At 35.9% G+C, this 20,514-nt stretch overlaps 5 protein-coding genes across 6 annotated transcripts; 1 reads left to right on the top strand and 4 right to left on the bottom strand.

The window, feature by feature from the left end:
• Nucleotides 1-151: 151 nt before the first annotated feature.
• On the bottom strand, nucleotides 152-3,485 carry LOC18104920 (probable carboxylesterase 2). The gene is made up of 3 exons (XM_052447013.1): nucleotides 3,046-3,485; nucleotides 2,851-2,998; nucleotides 152-1,437 (listed from the first exon to the last, which is right to left on the bottom strand). The coding sequence occupies exons 1-3, from the start codon at nucleotides 3,483-3,485 to the stop codon at nucleotides 319-321; spliced, it is 1,707 nt and encodes a 568-aa protein (XP_052302973.1). The 3' UTR covers nucleotides 152-318.
• Nucleotides 3,486-4,017: 532 nt separating this feature from the next.
• Nucleotides 4,018-6,221, top strand: LOC18104919 (succinate dehydrogenase subunit 5, mitochondrial). The gene is made up of 4 exons (XM_006374905.3): nucleotides 4,018-4,271; nucleotides 4,862-5,172; nucleotides 5,257-5,442; nucleotides 5,871-6,221. The coding sequence occupies exons 1-4, from the start codon at nucleotides 4,106-4,108 to the stop codon at nucleotides 5,925-5,927; spliced, it is 720 nt and encodes a 239-aa protein (XP_006374967.1). The 5' UTR covers nucleotides 4,018-4,105; the 3' UTR covers nucleotides 5,928-6,221.
• Nucleotides 6,222-6,703: 482 nt separating this feature from the next.
• LOC18104918 (uncharacterized) lies at nucleotides 6,704-7,695 on the bottom strand. Its single transcript, XM_006374904.3, has 2 exons — nucleotides 7,410-7,695; nucleotides 6,704-7,329 (listed from the first exon to the last, which is right to left on the bottom strand). The coding sequence occupies exons 1-2, from the start codon at nucleotides 7,575-7,577 to the stop codon at nucleotides 6,868-6,870; spliced, it is 630 nt and encodes a 209-aa protein (XP_006374966.3). The 5' UTR covers nucleotides 7,578-7,695; the 3' UTR covers nucleotides 6,704-6,867.
• A 1,600-nt stretch (nucleotides 7,696-9,295) lies between these two features.
• Nucleotides 9,296-13,447, bottom strand: LOC18104917 (uncharacterized). Of its 2 annotated transcripts, none has more exons than XM_052447091.1 (4): nucleotides 13,189-13,447; nucleotides 11,502-12,381; nucleotides 10,246-10,873; nucleotides 9,296-9,727 (listed from the first exon to the last, which is right to left on the bottom strand). In XM_052447091.1, exon 2 carries the CDS (start codon nucleotides 12,312-12,314, stop codon nucleotides 11,766-11,768), a length of 549 nt encoding a protein of 182 aa, XP_052303051.1. In that variant the 5' UTR covers nucleotides 12,315-12,381; nucleotides 13,189-13,447; the 3' UTR covers nucleotides 9,296-9,727; nucleotides 10,246-10,873; nucleotides 11,502-11,765. The 2 variants fall into 2 exon arrangements, with proteins under 2 accessions (XP_052303051.1, XP_052303050.1); XM_052447090.1 differs by having other exon boundaries at nucleotides 11,502-12,354; nucleotides 13,189-13,424.
• A 487-nt stretch (nucleotides 13,448-13,934) lies between these two features.
• LOC18104915 (uncharacterized) lies at nucleotides 13,935-18,445 on the bottom strand. Its single transcript, XM_006374901.3, has 7 exons — nucleotides 17,930-18,445; nucleotides 17,755-17,843; nucleotides 17,503-17,641; nucleotides 15,345-15,443; nucleotides 15,071-15,193; nucleotides 14,569-14,831; nucleotides 13,935-14,478 (listed from the first exon to the last, which is right to left on the bottom strand). The coding sequence occupies exons 1-7, from the start codon at nucleotides 18,069-18,071 to the stop codon at nucleotides 14,368-14,370; spliced, it is 966 nt and encodes a 321-aa protein (XP_006374963.1). The 5' UTR covers nucleotides 18,072-18,445; the 3' UTR covers nucleotides 13,935-14,367.
• Nucleotides 18,446-20,514: the final 2,069 nt, after the last annotated feature.

Genomic DNA, 20,514 nt, shown 5'->3' with positions numbered 1-20,514 from the left:
ATTTTCAAACAGCACGTGAAAGAATTACCATGCCACTACAATATATGCCAATAATAATTTTGCTTGGCAAGGAAAACATGACAAATTTTGGCAGTTTTTTTTTTTTTTTGTCTTCTCGAACTTCACTTTATTATATATTAATAGTGCTTGATTACCGAATAACATGAATTTATTACAACGTGAAACACGCTTAGAGCAAACTAATTAATAATCAACAGAAACTGCAACAACATGACTTTTGCTGAATACAAATTAAGCAGGAGACGATATCGCAAATTAATAAGATCATAACAAGAGCAAGAGCAGGAAGTCCTCCCTCTATCGAAATAGAGGCGCATCAGTCTGGTAGAAAGCAGCCAGTCTTTGTGTCAACTGTTTAGATTTCTCAGGTTCCAGGTCATTACAATAGAATCCATGGTGCCCTCCTTGTGTCTCAAATATCTCAACCACACCCATCCACCCACTTCGGCTCAATGCCTCGTAGTAAAGCCAGCCTCTATCTTTCATCACATCATGCTCGGCCACGCAAACCAGCACCCTCTTACACCCCAGGCCCACTAGGCGTGGTGCACCTTCTGCCACTGGATTAACCCGTGGATCGTCGTTCTCCGGGTTAGATGGACAAATAAATGGCCAAACTCGATCCACGTAGTCTCGATTAATTACAGACTTGTCATCTGGATAATCCGCCTCCGATCCAACAGGCACCGACCCCCAAAAATAAGGGTGTACCAAAGCAATCCCAAGAAGCCCAATGCTAAGCCCCGTCTCAGGATTCCCAGCAGTCATAGCCAAATTGTGAGCAATATTAGCACCAGAACTATCACCACCCAAAAAAACTCGTTGAAAATCAGCATGGTTATTTAACCAAGGCTCAGGTCCATCTCCATTAGAATGGGAAGCAACCCATTTGAGTGCAGCCATTGAGTCTTCGTATGCAGCTGGGATAGGGTGCTCCGGAGCTTTCCTATAGTCAACAGAAACAGCAACAACATTGGCTTCAGAGACAAGGTTGGTTACAAATTTATGGAACGGAGTAGTGAATGGCGTGTTGATAACAAAGGCTCCTCCGTGGAAATAAACAAGTAGAGCAAGTTTTTTGTTCGGATCTGTGATTTTAGGTAGGAATAGGCGAGCAGTGATGTTGGATTCTGGAACTACTACAATATCTTTCGATGAAACTCCTGTAATGGGATCGGTTGAAGGTGGGATAAAATCTGTGGGTCTTAATCTCTCTACATGACCATCCTTGTGAACTCGGAGAGTCATTGTTAGCTCAAAGACTACTTCTTGTTTGCTGGACTCCATGGAATTTGGAGAGAGATTGAGAGGGAAGCTATGGTTGTTCTTTGTATTCTTGAAAACGTGTGTTTTATAGTAGAGTTGATTATAATTATTTTTCAGAATTGTATTCTTGAAAACGGCCTTACAAGAGAATTGTTTTTCAGCTTTTTTTCTTAACAATATTTATAAAAATAATTAAAATCTTAGCCCCTTTAATTTTATTTTCTAGCTCAGAAGCCATAATTGTCTTGTATTGGGTCCATCAAATATTTAAAAGTCAAAAATATTTATTTCCAAAGATATTTTGTACCGAGCTCAAAGGAGACCTAAAAAGAAGTGCCCTGAGTTTCAGTGCTTATCACGTTTTGCCCTTTATTCCTCTCAACAAAAATTCTCATTATAGCAAAAAAAAATATAAAAAAAATGGAGAAGATAGGAGCACCGACACCGAGAACAGGGCAGCCCGCTTTAGATCTTTAAGTTCGGCTGCTATTAAACCCTAACCAGCTCTGTCATAATTTTGCTTCCAGTGGATTGTAATGGTTTTTATTTTTTTTTATTTTTTTAAAAAGTATATATCACTTAAAAAAAATATAAAATTAATGTTTTTTATTTTTTTTAATAATTTTAATATTATAAAAAAATTATTTAATATATTTTCAAGTATTCGTTACATTAACAAACTTTCAATTTCAACCGCTCCAAAACATATTCTTTGCAATAATTAATACCTTGTACATTGCATTTTCATATTTTTCTATTACTTAGCATCACTAATATCATTAAGAACTGGCACGTATCATATTTCTATAATATGAAATTTTTATTAATATATATTATGATACTTGTAATTTTTTTAAAAAAACTTACTCTGGTCTCTATATTTTATTTTATTTTTTAAAAAGTCCTTAATTAAAAAAAATCTTATTCTCGTATTTTATAATAAATAAATTTTATTCCCTAATGTTTTTTAATCAAATGGATTCCGCGTGAATCATCATTGCCCGGGTTGGATGAACAAATAAAAAACTACTTTTATATTTTAAAAAATATTTATTTATTTATACTTTTAATTAATTTAATTATTTTATATACTAATATTAAAAATAATTTTTTAAAAATAAAAAAATATTATTTTAATATATTTTTAAATAAAAAATATTTTAAAAAATAATTATTACAAACTCCGGAACCAAACATATACACAAAACCTGGTTAATTACGAAACCCTGGTTAATTAAAGGAGTGTTTGGTTTAAAAGTATGGCTGATTTGTTTTAGACTCATATAAAAATTATATAATTTTTATTTATATAAAGTATAATTTATATTTTAAAAAAATTATATATTTTTTAAAAAAACCACCTCACATTCAAATCAAATAAAAAATAAGCTAAAACCAACAATCTAGGTAGTGATCTAGTGGTAAGAGCTTGAGACCAAGAGGTTTACTCTCTCTGTGGTCTCAGGTTTGAGCTCTTAACTTCAAGATCCGTGAAATTAATTGAAATACACGTAAGCTAGCCCGAAAACTCACATAAAACTAAAAAAATTAAAAAACTAAAACCTTTTCATCTGGATAAATCGCCGTTCCAAAAGGCACCGAACCCCAAAAATAAGGGTGTACCAAAGCAATCCTAAGAAGCCCAATACTAAGCCCCGGCTCCTGGTTCCCACCAAACATGGCCAGATTGTGAGCCATATCAACACCAGAACTGCTACCACCCAAAAAAACACGTTGAAAATCAGCATGGGAAATAACCAAGACTCAAGTTCATCTTCATTAGAATGGGAAGCAACCCATTTGAGTGCAGCCCATAAATCTTCATATGCAGCTGGGATAGGGTGCTCCGGAGCTTTCCTATAGTCAACAGAAACAGCAACAACGTTAGCTTCAGAAACAATGATGGTTACCAAGTTATGGAACCGAGTAGTGAATGGTGTGTTTACAACAAAGGCTCCTCCGTGGAAATAAACAAGGACGGCAAGTTTTTCGTTCGGATCTGTGATTTTAGGTAGGAATAGGCGAGCAGTGATTTTGGATTCTGCGACTACTACAATATTTTTCGACGAAACTCCTGTAATGGGATCGGTTGAAGGAGGGATAAAATCTTCGGGTCTTGGCCTCTCCACATGGCAATCTTTGTGAACTCGGAGACGCACTGGTAGCTCAAAGACTACTTCTTGTTTGCTTGACTCCATCATTTGGAGAGAGATTGAGAAGAGGCTATGACTAATCTTTGTATTTTTGAAAACTTGTGTTATACAGTACAGTTAATTATAAATTAGTCCTCGTAGTTTAGTAAAATTAATTAATTAATTTGCCTTTATATTTTCAGAAATTATGCATTTAATCTTTATATTTTTAAATCCATTTATTATTTTCGTTTATTACACGTTATTTTTTCGATTACTTTTTATTTTCATTCTAGAAATAGAAAAGAGAGAAAAAGAAAATGAGATACAAAGATCGATCAGAAGGAAAAAAAGATTTTTTTGAAATAAAATACTAAACATAAACATATTCAAATGATTATTTAATTATTTTTATACTACAATAAGTACTATAAATTAGAGGGACTAATTGATAATTAACTCCTAAATGGTAGTTGAGATCTCTCCTCCGCCTCCGGATTGTAAAGTAATTTGATCTGATTAAGGGCCATGATTGTATTCCAAAAATATTTGGGCCCAGCCCATAGGAGACCCAAAAAAGAGCCCGAAGTTTCAGTGCTTTTCACATTTTGCCCTTCAAAATTTCCTCTCAACAAAAATTCTCACTGCAAATCACCGAAGAGCTTGATATCAAAAAAGAAGAAAAAATGGAGAAGATGGGAGCACTGAGAACTATATACAGGGCAGCCTGCCTTGGATCTTCGCGTTCTGCTGCTATTAGCCAAAGCCAGCTCCGTCACCACTTGGCTTCTCGATCTCTTTTCACTGTCTCTGCGCCTTCAGTTTCAACTACTCCCAAACGCATCCCTTGCGGTACTTCTTTTTGTCTTCTCTTTTAGATTGCATTTGAAGTTATGGATTTTTACTTCGTTTTACTGTATTTTATTCTGGGGTTTTCTTTTCGAGGTCGAATTTGATTAGTTTCTGCTTTAATTTTATTGGTTTTTGAGCCTGCTCAGATAAAGGGGTTATCTTTGAAACATCTACTGGTGCAGCCTTGAAGTTTTAACATGTTGTGTGTGTTGTTTTGTTCATTGTTTTTATGTTATTTGCTGATGCACAATTGTGGATGACAACTTCAAGCAATCACGCATGTTTTGCTAGGGGGTTAAATCATGTTTTTATTGGTTTGTTTTCTTGGGACTATTTTTCCTGCCTTTTTTCTGTGTAGATGTTGGATTGGAAAAGATATGCTTGACACTAGAAGTAATGAGCCTTGACACGATTAAGAAAAGAAGCTTGCCTTGGGGTTCAAATGCTACCATATCTGTGTTTATGCATCTGGATAAATTGAATGCTGCTGTTTTTTTATATGTAGAATACGTTGTGATATGTGGTGGATTTCTTAGTTTGATAGTTTGTTTATGCTTTGAACTTGTATTTTGTGTTGCAAACCAACGCAGATTTCAGGTCTCCTTTTGCAATGAGCCTAGGAAGTTCACGATCTTTTAGCGAGGATGTAACTCACTTTCCTGACATTAAAGATCCTGAAATTTTAAATGTTTTCAAGGACTTGATGGCTACAAATTGGGATGAGCTCCCTAATGCAGTTGTCAGTGATGCAAAGAAAGCATTGTCTAAAAACACTGATGACAAGGTTGGCCAGGAGATCCTGAAGAATGTTTTCCGTGCAGCTGAAGCTGTTGAAGAATTTGGTGGTAAGATCATGTCTCTGAAAATGGAACTTGATGACATCATTGGATTGAGCGGCGAGGTAAATTTTTATGGGATTCTCATGACTTCTTGCTTTCAGCTATCTCAGTAGTTCATGCAGTTTGATGGCTGTATTATTCTGCAGAATGTAAAACCTTTGCCGGAGTTGCATGCTAATGCAATTCGTACTTTTTATCAACGGTATGCTGCGTATTTGGACTCATTTGGGCCTGGTGAAGGTTATTTGAGGAAGAAAGTAGAGACAGAGTTGGGATCAAGGATGATATACTTAAAGATGAGATGCTGCGGCCTTGGTGCTGAGTGGGGGAAGGTACTGAAACTTGTTGCACTTTTTTGAACGCCACAAACTTTGCTGCGTGATCTAGCTGAATTATATTATTGTATGCTAGCAAAACTATGTACTTTACAGCAATTGATCTGTCCATGATCTGCTACAAAATGCATCATATTGGGTATATGTTATAAATATGGCCCAGTTCATCTCACAAAACAAACATGTAACAAGCATCCAGGATCTTTACAAGTTATATGCAGCTGACCTTTCTTCTTTCTTGACAAATAGCGTATATCTAGCAATAACCTAGTAGTGCTGACCACATAGGACAACCTGGATTTGAAGGTTGGATGACCACTCAAAGGATGTCCAGCCTTGAGCTTTTTCCTTCTGTATTTGCAGTGATCCTACAAATGATTCAAAGTCAGGTGTCCAACTTTCTAAATTATTACGTTTTGATGCAGGTTACGGTTCTTGGCACTTCTGGGCTTGCTGGCTCTTATGTTGAGCAAAGAGCTTAGGGTTGCAGTTTGGAAAGATTTGAGCTTTCAGAATTTTGAACCATGTTTTTGAATAGTTGGAGACAGAATGTGGTATTCCTCTGAAAAAATCTTCCAAGTTGAAGTTCTTGGTTGTTAAATAATAGCTTATCTATGTTGACAATTTAAAACTGTTGTTTCCTCCAGTTGTTAAGTTTCGTCTTACAAATTTCCTTCCTTGTGATGGTTAATAACTCTCTCTTCCAAAATAAGGTACTGTTGCAATGGTTTGGCCATGGGCAAGTAAATAAGTGGAAGTTTTTCCCTTGGTTTGAACTTTTAACTGGTTCGATTATCTCTTTAACTGGGTGGCTATAATTTACTCACCGACATGAAGATCAGTGGTGTAAAATGATAAGTGAAGTGGCTGGATGTTGCTTGCTTGACAGCTCTCTACAACGACTAGAATGCTTATTGATATAAAACAACTCAAAAGGATCAGATTTTGTTGACAGCATAATTGTGGTTGATACTTTTGGACTCAAATCTGTTGTAAAGTTTTTTTTCTCAAAGATAGGAATTGATCTAGTTATTATTGGCATGACAACAATGGTTTTTTCTTCCCTGATTCTGCAGATGCAGATGAATACGATTGAACTGTCTAGCTCGTCCTTTTGTTAAGAAGAGGGCTGGTTTTTGGTTTTGAGCCAAGAGCAAGCTCGCCAGGGGGGTATCATTTAAAAGAGAAGATGTTATTTGTTTCTCTTGCTGATAGGTTAGGTAGATTTTACCAATTTCATAAACTTCGACACAGCAAATGAGAGCATGACTCGTGAATTAGGCAATCACCAGCTATAATGTAGAGGGGTATACAGAGGGTTTCTCGTAACCGAGATGTTATTATTTACTATTTAATCTTGATTTGCATGCGTGCTTTCCATTACCAACAAGCCCAAAAAAAGGATGAAGGATGCTCCAACTCTTAAGCTATCTTGACAATCCTTGCACCCTTACGCCAGGACCAAGATTCAGAAGGGGATTTGGGCAAAGGTGGAAGAAACACAGCCTTCCTGCATAGACCAAATGGCCATCCCTGACAGTGACAGCAGAACTCCTGGAGTATCGAACGCTTTGGAAAATCTGGAAACTCAAACCCGTTGAAGCTTGAACATGGAGAGGAGATTGTCTTGGCAGAAACAAATACTTCCCTGCTCAAAGCACTCGAACAGCAGGATAAACAACTCCCAACAGAGAAAAATTCCTCTCTTGCATCATCATTTTCATCCTCGCTGCTGTCATCCTCCTCCTTTTGTTGAACAGCCTTCGGAGTTACAAACAATTCTCCTGTCATCGGAGAGTATACCCAGGAAAAGCTGTCAGTGAAAACAAAGGGTTTATGCCTCAACTTCTCCATTGCCCGGCTTCGAATTTCTGAAACAATAATCTGAAGAAGGCAAACACTTAGATTAACAAGGAAGATGGAAAGTTAAAACATGAAATTTGCGATTATGAAAACGTGAGTACTTCCTGGTCATCATCAACGTCAGTAGTTGGATACTCTTCCTCCGGGCCTGGAGTTGAAATCTGTCCACCACAAGCGCTGCAATTCGAAAACACATCCTTTAAAGTTGCAGCAAGGAATTTGCACTTCTTAGAATGATTTGGTGGCTCTTCATGGTAAAAGACACTCATCTTGGCGAAGACTGGTGGGATTTCCAACTTTAATGATACGGTACAGAAAATACACACAGCACTAACATTTTTAAGTCAAGAGTTTATGTTGATGTCCACATTGACTTGCTCCACTGATAGTGGCCTTGCATCTTCTTGACAATACTGGCTTTCTATCCTTTGGGGTGAAGACTAAGTTAAAAAAGTAGAAAGACATATTAACAAATTAGTCACAAATCCCATTAAGTTTCTCGTTGCCATTTGTCTGCTAAAAATCCTTATGGGGACCCTCGATTGTCAATTCATGTGGTTGTCTTAAACGAGTGTTAATTGTCTTTCTCGAGAAATCACTTTAAGCAGAAGTTACAGTGAAGAGAGACATGATACCCAACTTCGAATGCTTTTTATTTGATACGACTTTAGAATGGTGCACCGCCGTATAAGTTATTACAGGCAACCGGAAACGTCCTTTCAATTTGTTTTAGTGTTACAGAAACTAAGAACAGAGCATGACCACTGATTTTGATCCCATTTCTGTATTAATTGATTGCTATGTGACTAGACATATAAAATTTAATGAGCTGCTACATGAAAGCAGTTGATATAATATTTATTAATCCCGATCAGGATTGGGATTCATTTCGAAACATGAACATGAGATTTGATAAGTTCACTTTAATAAAAAAAAAAAATTAATTTTTTTCGCAAATAATATTATTTTATTTTTTATTCAAATAATATCATCATTTGGATTACCCTGACAATTTTTAGATTGACATGGCATCCTAGGCCTTGGATTGGATCAGATCCAGTCAAGGTTTTACGCATTCAATCCGTTACAAAATGTTTCTGAAAATATATTGAAGAGAAGGAACAGAATTTAGAAAGAAATGGGAGCCTGTCGGCAATCTTCATCTACAGCCAGCCCAGAAGTAAAACACACTAGGACTAAATCCAGGAGAAGCTATTACTAATCCAAGCTATTTACTGATAATGACACGTTCATCGCAGGCAACCTAACCAGGCCTAGATTTGTCACTGAGTTGACAGAGTTATAGAATTGATATGTGATCATATCCACACCATCGAGGGCAACTCATGGCCATGTAAAGAGCAAAGCAGTCCATTCTCAAAAAGAAGAAAAAAGAAAAAAGCAAAGCAGTTGAGTTGACAAACTGTATAGTAAAATGTAGAAACTGGTGCAGATACCACCAGCAGAATATCATCGTTACCCTCCAAAGAGCACATTTTACCTACTTTCAGCATGATAAAAATAAAAAATCTGTCTCATGCTGCTACATCTACATCAGAGAAAAAGTTGAACTAATGTGGGATCATAAGAAGGGCAACCACAAAGCAATGAAAGAGCAAAGCACTTGAATTGACAAACAAAGTTCTAAAATGTATAAACTAGGGTAGATGCCACCAAAAAAAAAAAAAGATTACTGTCATCTTTCAACCTCCACACAAACCCTCCGAAACGCACATCTTACCATCTTTTAGCAGTGAATAGAAGGAAAATCCATCTGATGTTGCTACCTACGCCTACAGAAGAGATGATTTTCTTTTTGGTGTGATTAAATATAGATGATTGTTCACTCACAGAAAAATCAACTCAGGTTACATCCGAAAGTTCCAGTAAGACTAGTTCCTTCACTTGCTCACGTTCCTTGAAGGTAAATGGTCAGAATAGTTAATACTTCTTGCCAAATAAACATTGAAATAGACTCAAATATAGATGATTGCAAATGAAAACATCTCTACTGAAGGTGGTAGAAAATACATATCTCAACACAAGGGTAAAAAGGAATTTTACAACAGACAGCTGCTAGAAATGATACATCACAACAAATATTAAATAATATAGACTCATGATCACGATACAAAACTATACAGCTAAATGGATCCATCATTTCATTTAAGTTCCATATACAGAACAATTCCAAAGCTAATTCAATGCCTAATCCTGACGTCAAAACCACCAATAAGCTAAGAGCAAGTGAGAAGAACATGTCACACACTGCATTGATAAAGATCACACTCAACTATAGGAAACGTTGATGGCTCGCTGCAACTCCCATTTCCTCTGTTCTCTACCTCTTGTTCCCACATCAACAAGTAGATTAGGCAAATAATTGCACGAGAAGTTGGGAAAGCATTCAGACAGCCAACTGCTCCAAATACCAAGTTAAGAAAGGAAAAGGCAGTTAGAGAATGTTTCCATGTGTGAATAGGCACTAATGATTTAAAACCCATTGGTTTCTAATGCCCACAAAAGTTATTATAGTTAGTTCTTATGAGTTTATTTCGAACTAAAGGAAAGTAAACACAACCTTAACCTCAAAACCAGAATCTTTAGTGTCGAGAACAATTTTGTTCCAAACTGGCCTCCCAAAAAAGGCCATGCAACCTCATCATTTTGACACTCGAAAGTTAAAATTACCGCTTTAGCATGACCCCATGTTGTGATTTGTTTCATCTCTTTTATTGCAAACTAAATAATAAATATAAGGAAAAAAATAGGGCCAAAAGAGCTGAGCTGACCTCTAAGAGAGAATATTTGAAGCAATAAAAAACATGAATTAAGAAGAATTGAAGGAAGAATTGCAGATCAAGACTATCAAAATACTTCACTACTGATCATCAAATTGTAGCACAATCAAAGGGTATTCAAAGAAGTAAAGCATACCAAAAATGAAAGAGTCAAGTGGGCAATTTCTGGAGTTGCTGTGAAGTAAGAGAAATAAGAGACTGAAGCTTGGCAACAGCAGAGGTTTTATCAGGAGGACATTTCGAGAGAGAGACGTTCAAATATTGAAGAGCCTCATCAAGTTTCCCTGCAGCCAAGGATGCACAGCCTGCCCTGTAAGCCCCATCTGCCATTTTGACATCGTATTGAGGATTTGCACCTGAATCGGAGCTCATGCTAGTCTTTGATGTGTTGGTGGGTGTTGGTGATGGAGAGTCGAGAAGTGCAGTGGCACGGCTGTATTCCAATTTGCCGATAGCAGTGTCGATTTCAGCCATGAGAGTTTCTGGGGTTGATGAGGCCATGCTTCTCACTCCCTCAAAAACGCTCCAGTGAGTTCTCCCTTCTCCGGAACCCATCGAATGGATTTTGGATCAAATCAATCTGTAAATTTTCATTGCTTGCCGGCTTTATGTTTTCGTAATTTCATTGGAGTTTCTTGATGGATTGCCTTCTCTGATTGCAACCCAAAAGGCCTTGTTCTTCCTACAGTGGAGCACAGCCCACAAGGCCAGCATCCAAAGAGGGTGCTCGTCCTGTCTCGGTTTTGGTTTAAAATTCTACTTCCCTGCTCCAATAGTAAAAGGAGGAGTTTTTTAGGGTGTATTTAGTGATAATGTTTTTTTCTATTCTTAATTTTTTTTAATAAAAAATGAAATTTTTTTTATTTGTTGAGAACGGAGACAATTTTTTTCATCGAAAAAACAAGAAATTCATCAAGATTAAAACCTTTTTTTATAAAAAATCAAAACCGTAATTTATAATAGTTATCTTAATATTTTATATTGGTGATGATCTAATTATAGAATATTTATTTTATTTTATTTAAATTAAGAAAAATTCATTTTATTAAATAAGAAAAATATATATTTTCAATTCATGGCAAAAATTAAATTTGTGACATTAACTAAATATGAAGATACAAAAAAAATAATTTTATTCTTTCATCTAGCTAAAAATTACTTGTAGATAACAAAACTATACTCTTGAAAAACTTATAGAAAAACTCTCAAATATTTTTTTAAACTCAATACAAATTTTAGAAACTAAAATACTAATTTTTCAATTTTCTAGATAGAAAAATATCACATCCAGATTTTCTTTTTCTTGACTTCATTTAAAAAAAAAAAATCGAATCATTACTCTATTTCTAAACACTTCTCGTAAATTAGTTCCTTCTCAATTTTCACCCTTACTTGGTGGTATCAGGAGGTGACATTAGCATGCTGCAGAACATCCACTTTAAATTCTCAGTTAACAAACATGACCACGTTCCTGTCTGTAAATGTCCACTTCGTCACTCGCACATTCTTTCCTTCTCGAGCATTTAGCTTACAAGGGAACAAAAATGGAGGAATATCATCGAGCTGATCTGAATCTTCCCGTGTTTCTTGCAACAATCATGCAAAATCAGACTAAGGGAAGAACCATCAGCCAAAGAAAATATACTGCGAGATACATTACAAATTATCACCGATCGGTACCTTAATGTCTGCATTAATCAAAAGACGAACTTGTAGTGAACAAGAACCACAAGGAAGAACAACTGATGCTGGCAAAGCATCGGGTTTCTGGATTGATATATGGCACTCATCCCTCGATAACGTGTATCCCATTTTCTCAAACTCCGATGAATCAATGGAAAAATAATCACCACATTGGCACTGGTAAAACATCTCAAAGATTTCTCCGTTGTCTTCAACCATCATTTCCTCTAAACTGATATCTTCTGAAACTTCAGTGTCTTGCCTCAAAGCTCGCAGCTTGCTATCATAAACTGCACGAGACATGGAGTTCCCAAGGATTTCCCAAGCCTTCTGCACCTTCATAAATCTATCATCCGATTCATCTTCAGGATCAGACGCCTGACGTGTATTTTGCAATTTATCAGGATGATAATTGAGTATGGCAGATCGGTAGCTTGTCCGGATTTCTACATAACTAGCATCTTCTTTTACAGACAAAACATCATAGTAGGTTTCTCGGATTGAATTCTTCCAATGAAGCATGGTTCAATACTGCTATTTACGCGATCCGAAACGCTACAAGCTGCAAAGATGATTTAGCCCGAGTCATCTATTGAGATCCAATGCAAAGAAAAAACACCAAAATGCATAACATTAGCAAATTTGTTGGTAATCTCAACATTATTATGGAAAAAATTGGGAGGCAGTATATGGATCTAATAAATAAAGCCTCCTCTGTTAGTAATAGAGCATCTTACTTTAAGAATTCAATCCTCTAGTTTCCAAAGTAGCGGTTAGTAACATGTTGTTTGAATCTTCTGAATTCAATTCAATTCAACGGCTTTAATGAAATCTCATGTTTGCAACCATTTCGAATGTCAAGAATTGAATTTCAAATGGAATTCAGTATCTAAGAATAATACAAAAGTAAATCACAGGCCAAACACTCTGATTTACTGCACTAAACTAAGCAGGAGAAATTAATATTAAAACTAGTGTCCCCAAAATAAATATTTTTTAGAGATCTTTGATGGAAATGAAGGTGGTGATGAAAATATAAGAAATAAAATGAATTTAATTTATTTTTTTCTAAACATATGAATTCAACTTATATATCTATTGAATTCAAGTTGAACACTCTCTGGTTTCAAAAACAGAAACAAAAGACCTTGCTCCCTGCAGATTTTTTTTAAAAAAATAGTCAAGTCTACTACTAAAACAGCAACATGCTTGAATTCCTAACCTTCGATCTTCTAGTTATTTTTCGGTAATTAAGATTAACAAAAAAAAAAAAAACAAGAGATTCAATTAATTAAACGATCGGAAATATAAATTGAAGGGAAAATGAAAAACCCTAGAATGTAGAAATAAAAGATACAGATCATGAGAGAAGGCAAAGTGGAGAAAGAAACCGTACCAATTTGTTATGCTCTGATTTGATTTCAAAACCCTGGCCGCCGCTAATCGTCACAGATTGGATTGCTTCTTCTTCGTTGCCTCCATATTTGCACATGAGTGGTTTGAAGCACGACGTCGTTTTCGAGTAGGCGATTTCGTTTTCCATAGTGCGGATATCGCGGTGGGAATCCGGGAGATTTATAATGGGCTGGGCCGGTTTATTTATTGTTTTGTTTGATTGGTTTATTCCATGTGGGCTAATCCGACTTGAGCTCGGCCCGACAATTTGATGCTCTTGAGTATTACATTTCCTCGGTAAGGACTGCCCCAAGAAAACAACTTGGTTATTGGGACATTTATTTTTAATTAAAAAAAAGGTTATATTATTTTATTTTATTTTTTTAGTATTGACCAGGAGATCTTTCCCTAAATTCAACAACTATTAAATCCATGTAACCTGCAAATTACTAGTTTAAGAATCACAACTACTAAATCTATGGAACCTGCTAGTAATTTTATTCAGGTCCCACCGAAAACTCTTGAAATTTTAATTACAAAAATATTAAAATTTATAGGTTCTTTTAAAATTCGCTCCAAGGTAAGGTAGGGCCCTGTGAGTTGGACAGCATGAAATGATTCGCAACTATAAACCAAGAAGATGGCAAGGTGCACTGCACTTCACGTCCAATCCAGAACCCCCCGTTAAAGTTAGCCAGTTAGGCCATAGGTGACTAAAAGAAGCAGGGATACGTGTACAAGAGGCTCATCCAATAGCACGCGATGAGTTGCAAATTCGCATATCCCATTTCAATAACTCAATTTTTCCATCCCTTTTACAAACAACCGAACCAATCTTCTAAGGCTAATATCCAAAGTGGAAGTTCTTGATGTCTAACTGTAAAAGAGGCTGCCTTGCCCGGGCACCAGATCCCAGCTTTCAAATCATCTGCGCCAGGACCATGGCACCCCGTGTTACAAAATGGTTCTGGCATTTAAACCAAGGATCATGATCCTCGCCATTTTCTCTTTTCCAAAAAAAAAAGAAGAAATAAAATCAAAATTCACCAGATCTGGGTGTAAGGAGTGCCTAATCAAAGGTATCAGCAGTGGCAGCTTCACATCTTTTTGGAGCTGTGACAGGACGATAGACTGCAGCTCAAGCAGTTTAACATCGACCTATTTGGGTTGTAACATCCAATCAAGCACTAACAACACCAGAAACCCAGGGAACAATCAATGGCGCATTTGGGTGGGAATCTCTAAATGAGTCAGAATACTTATCCTTGAAATTCAGTTTAGGCTTTTCGGCCTGCAATTTGATAAAATAAAACGTCATCATTAGATTGGTTAGAATCCTGATGAAAATTGGCTCATAATGAAACAGTAAGCTAATTCTTACATGTTTTAGCCAGCACTCCTGATTTTTATGTTGATAGATATCTGGTGAATAGCACCCCGTCTCTGATGGGCAATAGACCCAAATGTTGCATTTCTTTTCACCAGGCTTAGCATATTTTGCCTGATCTAAGCAAGCTTGACAGCAGTCAGCTGCACTTTCCTTATGGTGGGTAAGGCCCCATCTAACAGCAACACCACCATAATCAGTATGAAGCTCAGCATGGCATTCAGGTGACAACGGCCTGCCAGGTAGAACCTCTTCCTCTGTAAAATAAATAAATAGACAAGCATACATAAACTTGTTTCATCAGTAAATGCCTAAATGGGGGATGAACTTCATCATGTTTTCTTATTTCAAGTAAAAGGAGAGTTGGGGTGGTAGCTGATATCAGAAGTGGGTTCAAATTGATTGCAGGTTCCTATAAACTTGTTTCTGCTCTGGAGGAGACACTAGCAACATTAAATTATAATTTTTTTACCCAAAGAAACCTCAGTTTAATTACCAGGATCTTCTTCACCCTCAGGCTTATCATTGTGTTCCTGGTGAATTATTTCAGCAGGTACCCAAAGGCCAATGTTTTCTGACAGCACAGCCCAATCAGACTCCAAGGCTCTTTCTAGCATACCTACAGAACATTCAGTCATAAGAGAAAGGAGAAGGATCTGGAAAACAAGCATTCATAGTGCTTCCTACAGAAAAAAATATGAATGGTCCTTGAGGGCATCAGAGAAATTTAACTGCTATAAAACCACACCCTTCCAAGGACAAAAGCATACCAGCTTCCTGTTTCAGAATAGATGAGTTCAGCCCCCCTGTTCCATGGACCAACTGTTTGACCTCTTGCAGTTTTTCTTTGCGCCAGCTTTCAATGGCATCTGTTTATCAAAAGAAGAGCAGAACAAAGATAAGTGGCAAGATATCAATGTACACAAGGTCAAAAGTCATAGCTACCATGTTAAATGGCCTATTCATATCCTTTTACATTGCTTAGATGACCCTATGGTAGACAAGAAAGCAATCACTTTCTGGAGATCATACCTTTAATGTGCTAAAAATTGTGAAATGTTGAAAATGAGACCAGAAATACAATTAAAAAGCAGTAATCAAATTCTCAAACAACCAGGACTGGGATGTTATCAGCTGAGTAAATTAGTAACTGTTCAAGAAGATGATGTCAGTCCAAAATAACCCAGACAGTACACTTAGACCTTCCTGAGGTAGGAGGTCACCATATCAAGGGTAGACAAGTGTTCATCAGTGAAAATATTTGTCAACTTCCAAAGAATGCTTTTAGATAAATTCTAAGATGGGGAGATTAAATATGGCATAGATTAGGAAATAGAAGGAAAATTTCACAGCTTTCAGAACAAAGAATGGCTGAAATTTTCCATGCCAAAGATGCTCTCTGTCAAATAATATCAGTTAACAAAATGGAAATTCCACATAGTAGCTTCTGAAAAAGCTTCTCTCTTTTAATCAAATTTCCAAGCTAACCATGAATGTGATAAAATAAAAGGAGGTATAACAGACTATCCCCACAAATATCATGCAGCTCCATTATAGATTCCTTCTTTCTTTATACATGAAATCATATAGTGCATGATGAGCAAGGTTGCAAACAGAACCTTGAGAACAAGATTCAAAGCATAACATCAGCACTAAAATACCACAATCTCAATGCATTATCAATTTTTTTTTTGAAATAAATAAAAATGAATCGGATGTTCAGTTTAATTTCATACCAAGCAATATCTGATTGATTATGAAAATTTTATAGCTAACAAACAATGTACAGCATTTTATGAGAAGGTGTTTACTTTTCCAGTTGGCTATTTGACAGCCACATGAAACAAATTTGCCACAATTTCTGTAAGCATTCACAACATAGTAGTTTGGGGCTGAAGTAGGAAAAAAAAGAGCTATAAGAGGATGCTGGTGATAGCAAAACCAAGGCCACAAATCACAGCATGGTAATAATGCAAATAGAGGTCATAAAGCTTGCAATGGTGAGACATGCGACATGGAAAAGCTATGGTAGCACAAATTATGATGACAAGTATGAGATCACAATCAGTAAAAATGTCAGTAGTGGCATGGAGCTAATGATAGAGGTGGTGGATTCATTGCACGAAGGTGAGTGTGGCATAAGCATCAGGTGCTGGTGATGTTGATATTAGTACAAAAGGGGGGGAAATTGCAATGTGTCATGAAAGCAAACAAATGTAGCTGTGACTTCATAACATGTAGAGCAGAGTTGGAGGTAGATATGGCAAGAAAATGGAAAAAAGCATGTTGTAATTGATGGAGGAGATGGTGTTTAAAGCCATAACCCATCCATGTTTAAGCACTTTATAATAAAACAAAACCAGATAATTCGATGTGTGCGCGTGCGTGCGTGTGTGTGTGTGTGTATGGTGGTGATAATGAATTCCATTGAATTCTACACTCCTTATACAACAGTAATAGAATGTGCTTGAAATCAAAATCAAAAAAGGCATCCTATTAAAGAAAAAGGAATACCTGCTCTCGTTCGTTTTCCAGCATGTGATACAAATATAGGGTAGGGGGGCATAGGCCCCTGACAAAAACTAAGGTTCAATATATTACATCGCTCATCTTTGGCTCAGTTATACATAATGCAGTCAAGCATAACATGTATAGAAAGAGCAAACAACAAAGATGAAACACCACACTTTATCGTTCACTAATCCAGCGAGCGAACACAGAAAAAGAAGAAGAATGTTTTCTATTTCTCTACGCCTCCCACGCATTATACCAAATAAGCTGTTCTTTGATGAATAATATACTAAATCAGCTGAGCATTCAAGAACCCAACAAACCAAGTGTCCATGCCTATCCTAATTGCATTAACCAATCTGTCATAACATAGGCAATTGTATAACGAAACGACACAGAATTGAAAGATAAACCTACCTCTCTGCTCACTGATATTAGCATTTGCATTCAAGCTTCTCAATCTCTGCAGAATCTCATCAGTTATCCTGCCCGTAACCTCTTTTGGTAATCCAGCCACCATTTCTCCTCTGTTAAACTCCTCCTTGAGTTCCTTCACCTTTTCTCAACCAAAAAAAAACTTCATTAAATTAAACTTCCAACATCGAATTAAGGAATCTAAACCTCAAATTAATCACACAATAACTAAAAACCCAAAATAAAAATGCTTACAATTTTAACAAGCTCTAAAGGTTCTTTCGCTCTTCGAATCCGAATTGATTCCTCCATTTTCCTAACCTGATCTGGCGTATACTTTACAACTACAACACACCAAAAAAAAATATGCACATGTACATATCTCCAAAATTCAAATTAAAAAAAAAAAAAAAGAAGAAGATTTATTTACCTTTGTTAAAATCACTATTGGAGTAAAGATAAAGGGAAGCATAGAGAGACCGAAGAACATAGAGAGCAACAACAATGTTAATAGAACAAACAATGAGTGTGCTTCTCTTATACGAACATCCCCATTTCACTCCTCTTGCCATTTCCTCCTCCTCCTCATCCCACCATAATATCCACTAATTTCTCTCTCAAATTCTTCTTTATTGCATTACATCCATCGATAGATCGCTGTGATCACGAAGGGCGGTGATGAGTCAGTGCTATCGTGCGCTTCCTGCCGAGGTGGAGGGCGGTGGTGAGAGTGGTGAGAGTGGATCGGGACTTGATTATGACGAATTAATGTAAGTAATGATTGTTGTCTTCTTTGTTTAATTTTAATGACAGGAGAAGGGTTGGTTTTATTAGGTAGCTTGCAAATGAGCTTTGTGTTTGCTGACTCTGGGCTAACGTGCGCCCTTGTGGTTAGGTTATCGGCCGAAAGAGGATGCCTGTTGATGCGGTATAAAAATCATGTGTGATTAGCGCGTGATGTTGCTGTTTAAATATCCCTGTCGTGCGTGAAAGAATATTTTGCATGTGCCCTTTCTTGCGCAAAGAAAAATTGTTGTGAATTGAAGGGTGGGTTATGCCTCCTCCTTCTATCTCCTCCCTGTTTTTGTGGAATTGTCTCCAAGACTATTTGCTAATAAAAAAGTATATAGGTTTTGTTTTAAATTATAATAAAAAGTTAATACTATTCTTTTAAAACCTGAACCGGTCTAATAGTTAATATTAACTAGGAAATTTACTATTTTAGTTTGAAAAGGTAGAAAAAACTTGGCATCCAATGACTTTATCGACTTGAGATTTAATTTATTTTTTTCTTAAAAACAATTTTAAAAAAATTATTTTATTTTAAAATTTTTCTATATATTAACATCAAAAATATTATTTTAATATATTTTTAATAAAAAATGCTTTAAAAAATAATCAATCCTCTTTTTGTTCAGATGCTCTCTTGTCATGAAAAGTAGAAAGGTGCGCTATAGGTGGTCCAAGTTCATGAAGATGCATAAAAATTCCTGACGCCGTGGGCCATCATCAACTGTTTGCCGCAATTTACCATATTTATAGCACTATATAGTATATATATGAATTTTGTCTTTGAAGTTTTTTAAAATTCTAATTCTAGTCCTTAAATTTTTTATTTTTTCATAAAAGTCATGCATTTAGTTCCTAAAATAATTATTCATGATGATGATGATGATTAAAATAATTAGATAATAGTGTTAGTGAATAATTATTCATAAAATATTTAATGATATGTATTATGAGGTGAAGATATTTTATGGTCAACATTCAATTATTAATTAAATACTTTACATTAACTAACTTTACTATAAATATTCACAGGAAATTAAAAAAATCACAAAAACAACACATATTTATTATATATAATTGAGTTCTGGTTCCTGGTGCGTTGAGCATCCCAGTTTGCGTGTGAGGTAGGCAACGCCTCTTGCCGCAATTGGATTGAGTTTTGCTAGGTGCTAATTTGAGTGCATAATTGAGCCATGCCCATGCAAGGAGCACGACCGCTCAACTACATATTGCCACTTCAGCACGATAACTCCTTTGTTTCCATAGCTGCGTGGCCCTGAATATTAATTAATTAATACCGTTAGGGGCAATGGCACTTTTCACTCGCGAGCTATTATTAACATCTGGCCATGTCAAAATTTAGGCTACAAAAATACGCAATCATTAATTTAATTAAATTAGAAAATATCAAATACACCATCTAATTATCGGAGTATTGTCAATTTTACTACTTAACTATGTTGATTTTTCAATCAAGAACTTTTGTTTGAATCATTAAAAAACATTAAATCTTATAAAAAGACATCGTTTCCCAGTATAACGTGAATGCAAACGTGGACAGAACATCTTAAACATGAACAGAAATTCTTAATTAAGAGTTTTTAAAAATTCAAGGATATAATCGGTATAAACAAATTACTCGTCCACATGGTATTTTTGAGGTTTGTTATTTTTCTTGACAATCCATGTCCTCCCACCCTCCTGAACACACACACACACACAATTAGATTGGTTTTTGTATATTTTTTTCCCTTGACCAGTCAAGAGTTGTCATTGCTTTGAAATTAAATTGCAATTAAATTAAAAAAAAATACAAAGACATAAATTCCTTTTAAAAATTAAACTAGCTTGTTGAAGATATGCGTTCACATTTGAACATAATAGACTTTTCAAAAGGAATTGTCTTAGCCGACAAGTCATGGTCATGAATTTTATTACTGAAAAGCTATCTTCTAGATCAGAAAGAGAGAGGGTGAGGGGTAACCCTTGTGTCGCCCGTGATGTTGTCCTGCTAAACTATATTAATTCATGTGGTTTATGATTTAACTAGATATAGGTTTTCCATGTACTGGAATTTTTCAAGTACCCAAGGAAGATGCGCTTGAATGAACTTTGTTGGCAGGGATTTCCTGCTGGCCTTCTAGCAAGTTTTTTTTTTTTTTTCTTTATTTTATTATTTTGGGATATGAACTACGCTCACAAACTTTTAAAATATATAATAAAAAA

The sequence above is a fragment of the Populus trichocarpa genome, chromosome 14, assembly GCF_000002775.5.
Source record: "Populus trichocarpa isolate Nisqually-1 chromosome 14, P.trichocarpa_v4.1, whole genome shotgun sequence".
NCBI lineage: Eukaryota > Viridiplantae > Streptophyta > Magnoliopsida > Malpighiales > Salicaceae > Populus > Populus trichocarpa.
The sequence above is the reverse complement of the archived record's forward strand: the minus strand, read 5'-3'. Positions and strand labels throughout refer to the sequence as shown.

Coding starts and splice junctions, on each gene's coding strand:
- LOC18104920 (XM_052447013.1), bottom strand. CDS start 3,485: ATGGAGTCAAGCAAACAAGAAGTAGTCTTTGAGCTACCAGTGCGTCTC. Junction 2,999..3,045: donor GAAGATGAACTTGAGTCTTG/GTTATTTCCCAT, acceptor GGGTGGTAGCAG/TTCTGGTGTTGATATGGCTC. Junction 1,438..2,850: donor CGATTTATCCAGATGAAAAG/GTTTTAGTTTTT, acceptor GCTGAAAAACAA/TTCTCTTGTAAGGCCGTTTT.
- LOC18104919 (XM_006374905.3), top strand. CDS start 4,106: ATGGAGAAGATGGGAGCACTGAGAACTATATACAGGGCAGCCTGCCTT. Junction 4,272..4,861: donor TCCCAAACGCATCCCTTGCG/GTACTTCTTTTT, acceptor AAACCAACGCAG/ATTTCAGGTCTCCTTTTGCA. Junction 5,173..5,256: donor TCATTGGATTGAGCGGCGAG/GTAAATTTTTAT, acceptor ATTATTCTGCAG/AATGTAAAACCTTTGCCGGA.
- LOC18104918 (XM_006374904.3), bottom strand. CDS start 7,577: ATGAGTGTCTTTTACCATGAAGAGCCACCAAATCATTCTAAGAAGTGC. Junction 7,330..7,409: donor ACGTTGATGATGACCAGGAA/GTACTCACGTTT, acceptor TGCCTTCTTCAG/ATTATTGTTTCAGAAATTCG.
- LOC18104917 (XM_052447091.1), bottom strand. CDS start 12,314: ATGCTTCATTGGAAGAATTCAATCCGAGAAACCTACTATGATGTTTTG.
- LOC18104915 (XM_006374901.3), bottom strand. CDS start 18,071: ATGGCAAGAGGAGTGAAATGGGGATGTTCGTATAAGAGAAGCACACTC. Junction 17,642..17,754: donor CTTTAGAGCTTGTTAAAATT/GTAAGCATTTTT, acceptor GGTTGAGAAAAG/GTGAAGGAACTCAAGGAGGA. Junction 14,832..15,070: donor TGAGGGTGAAGAAGATCCTG/GTAATTAAACTG, acceptor TTTATTTTACAG/AGGAAGAGGTTCTACCTGGC.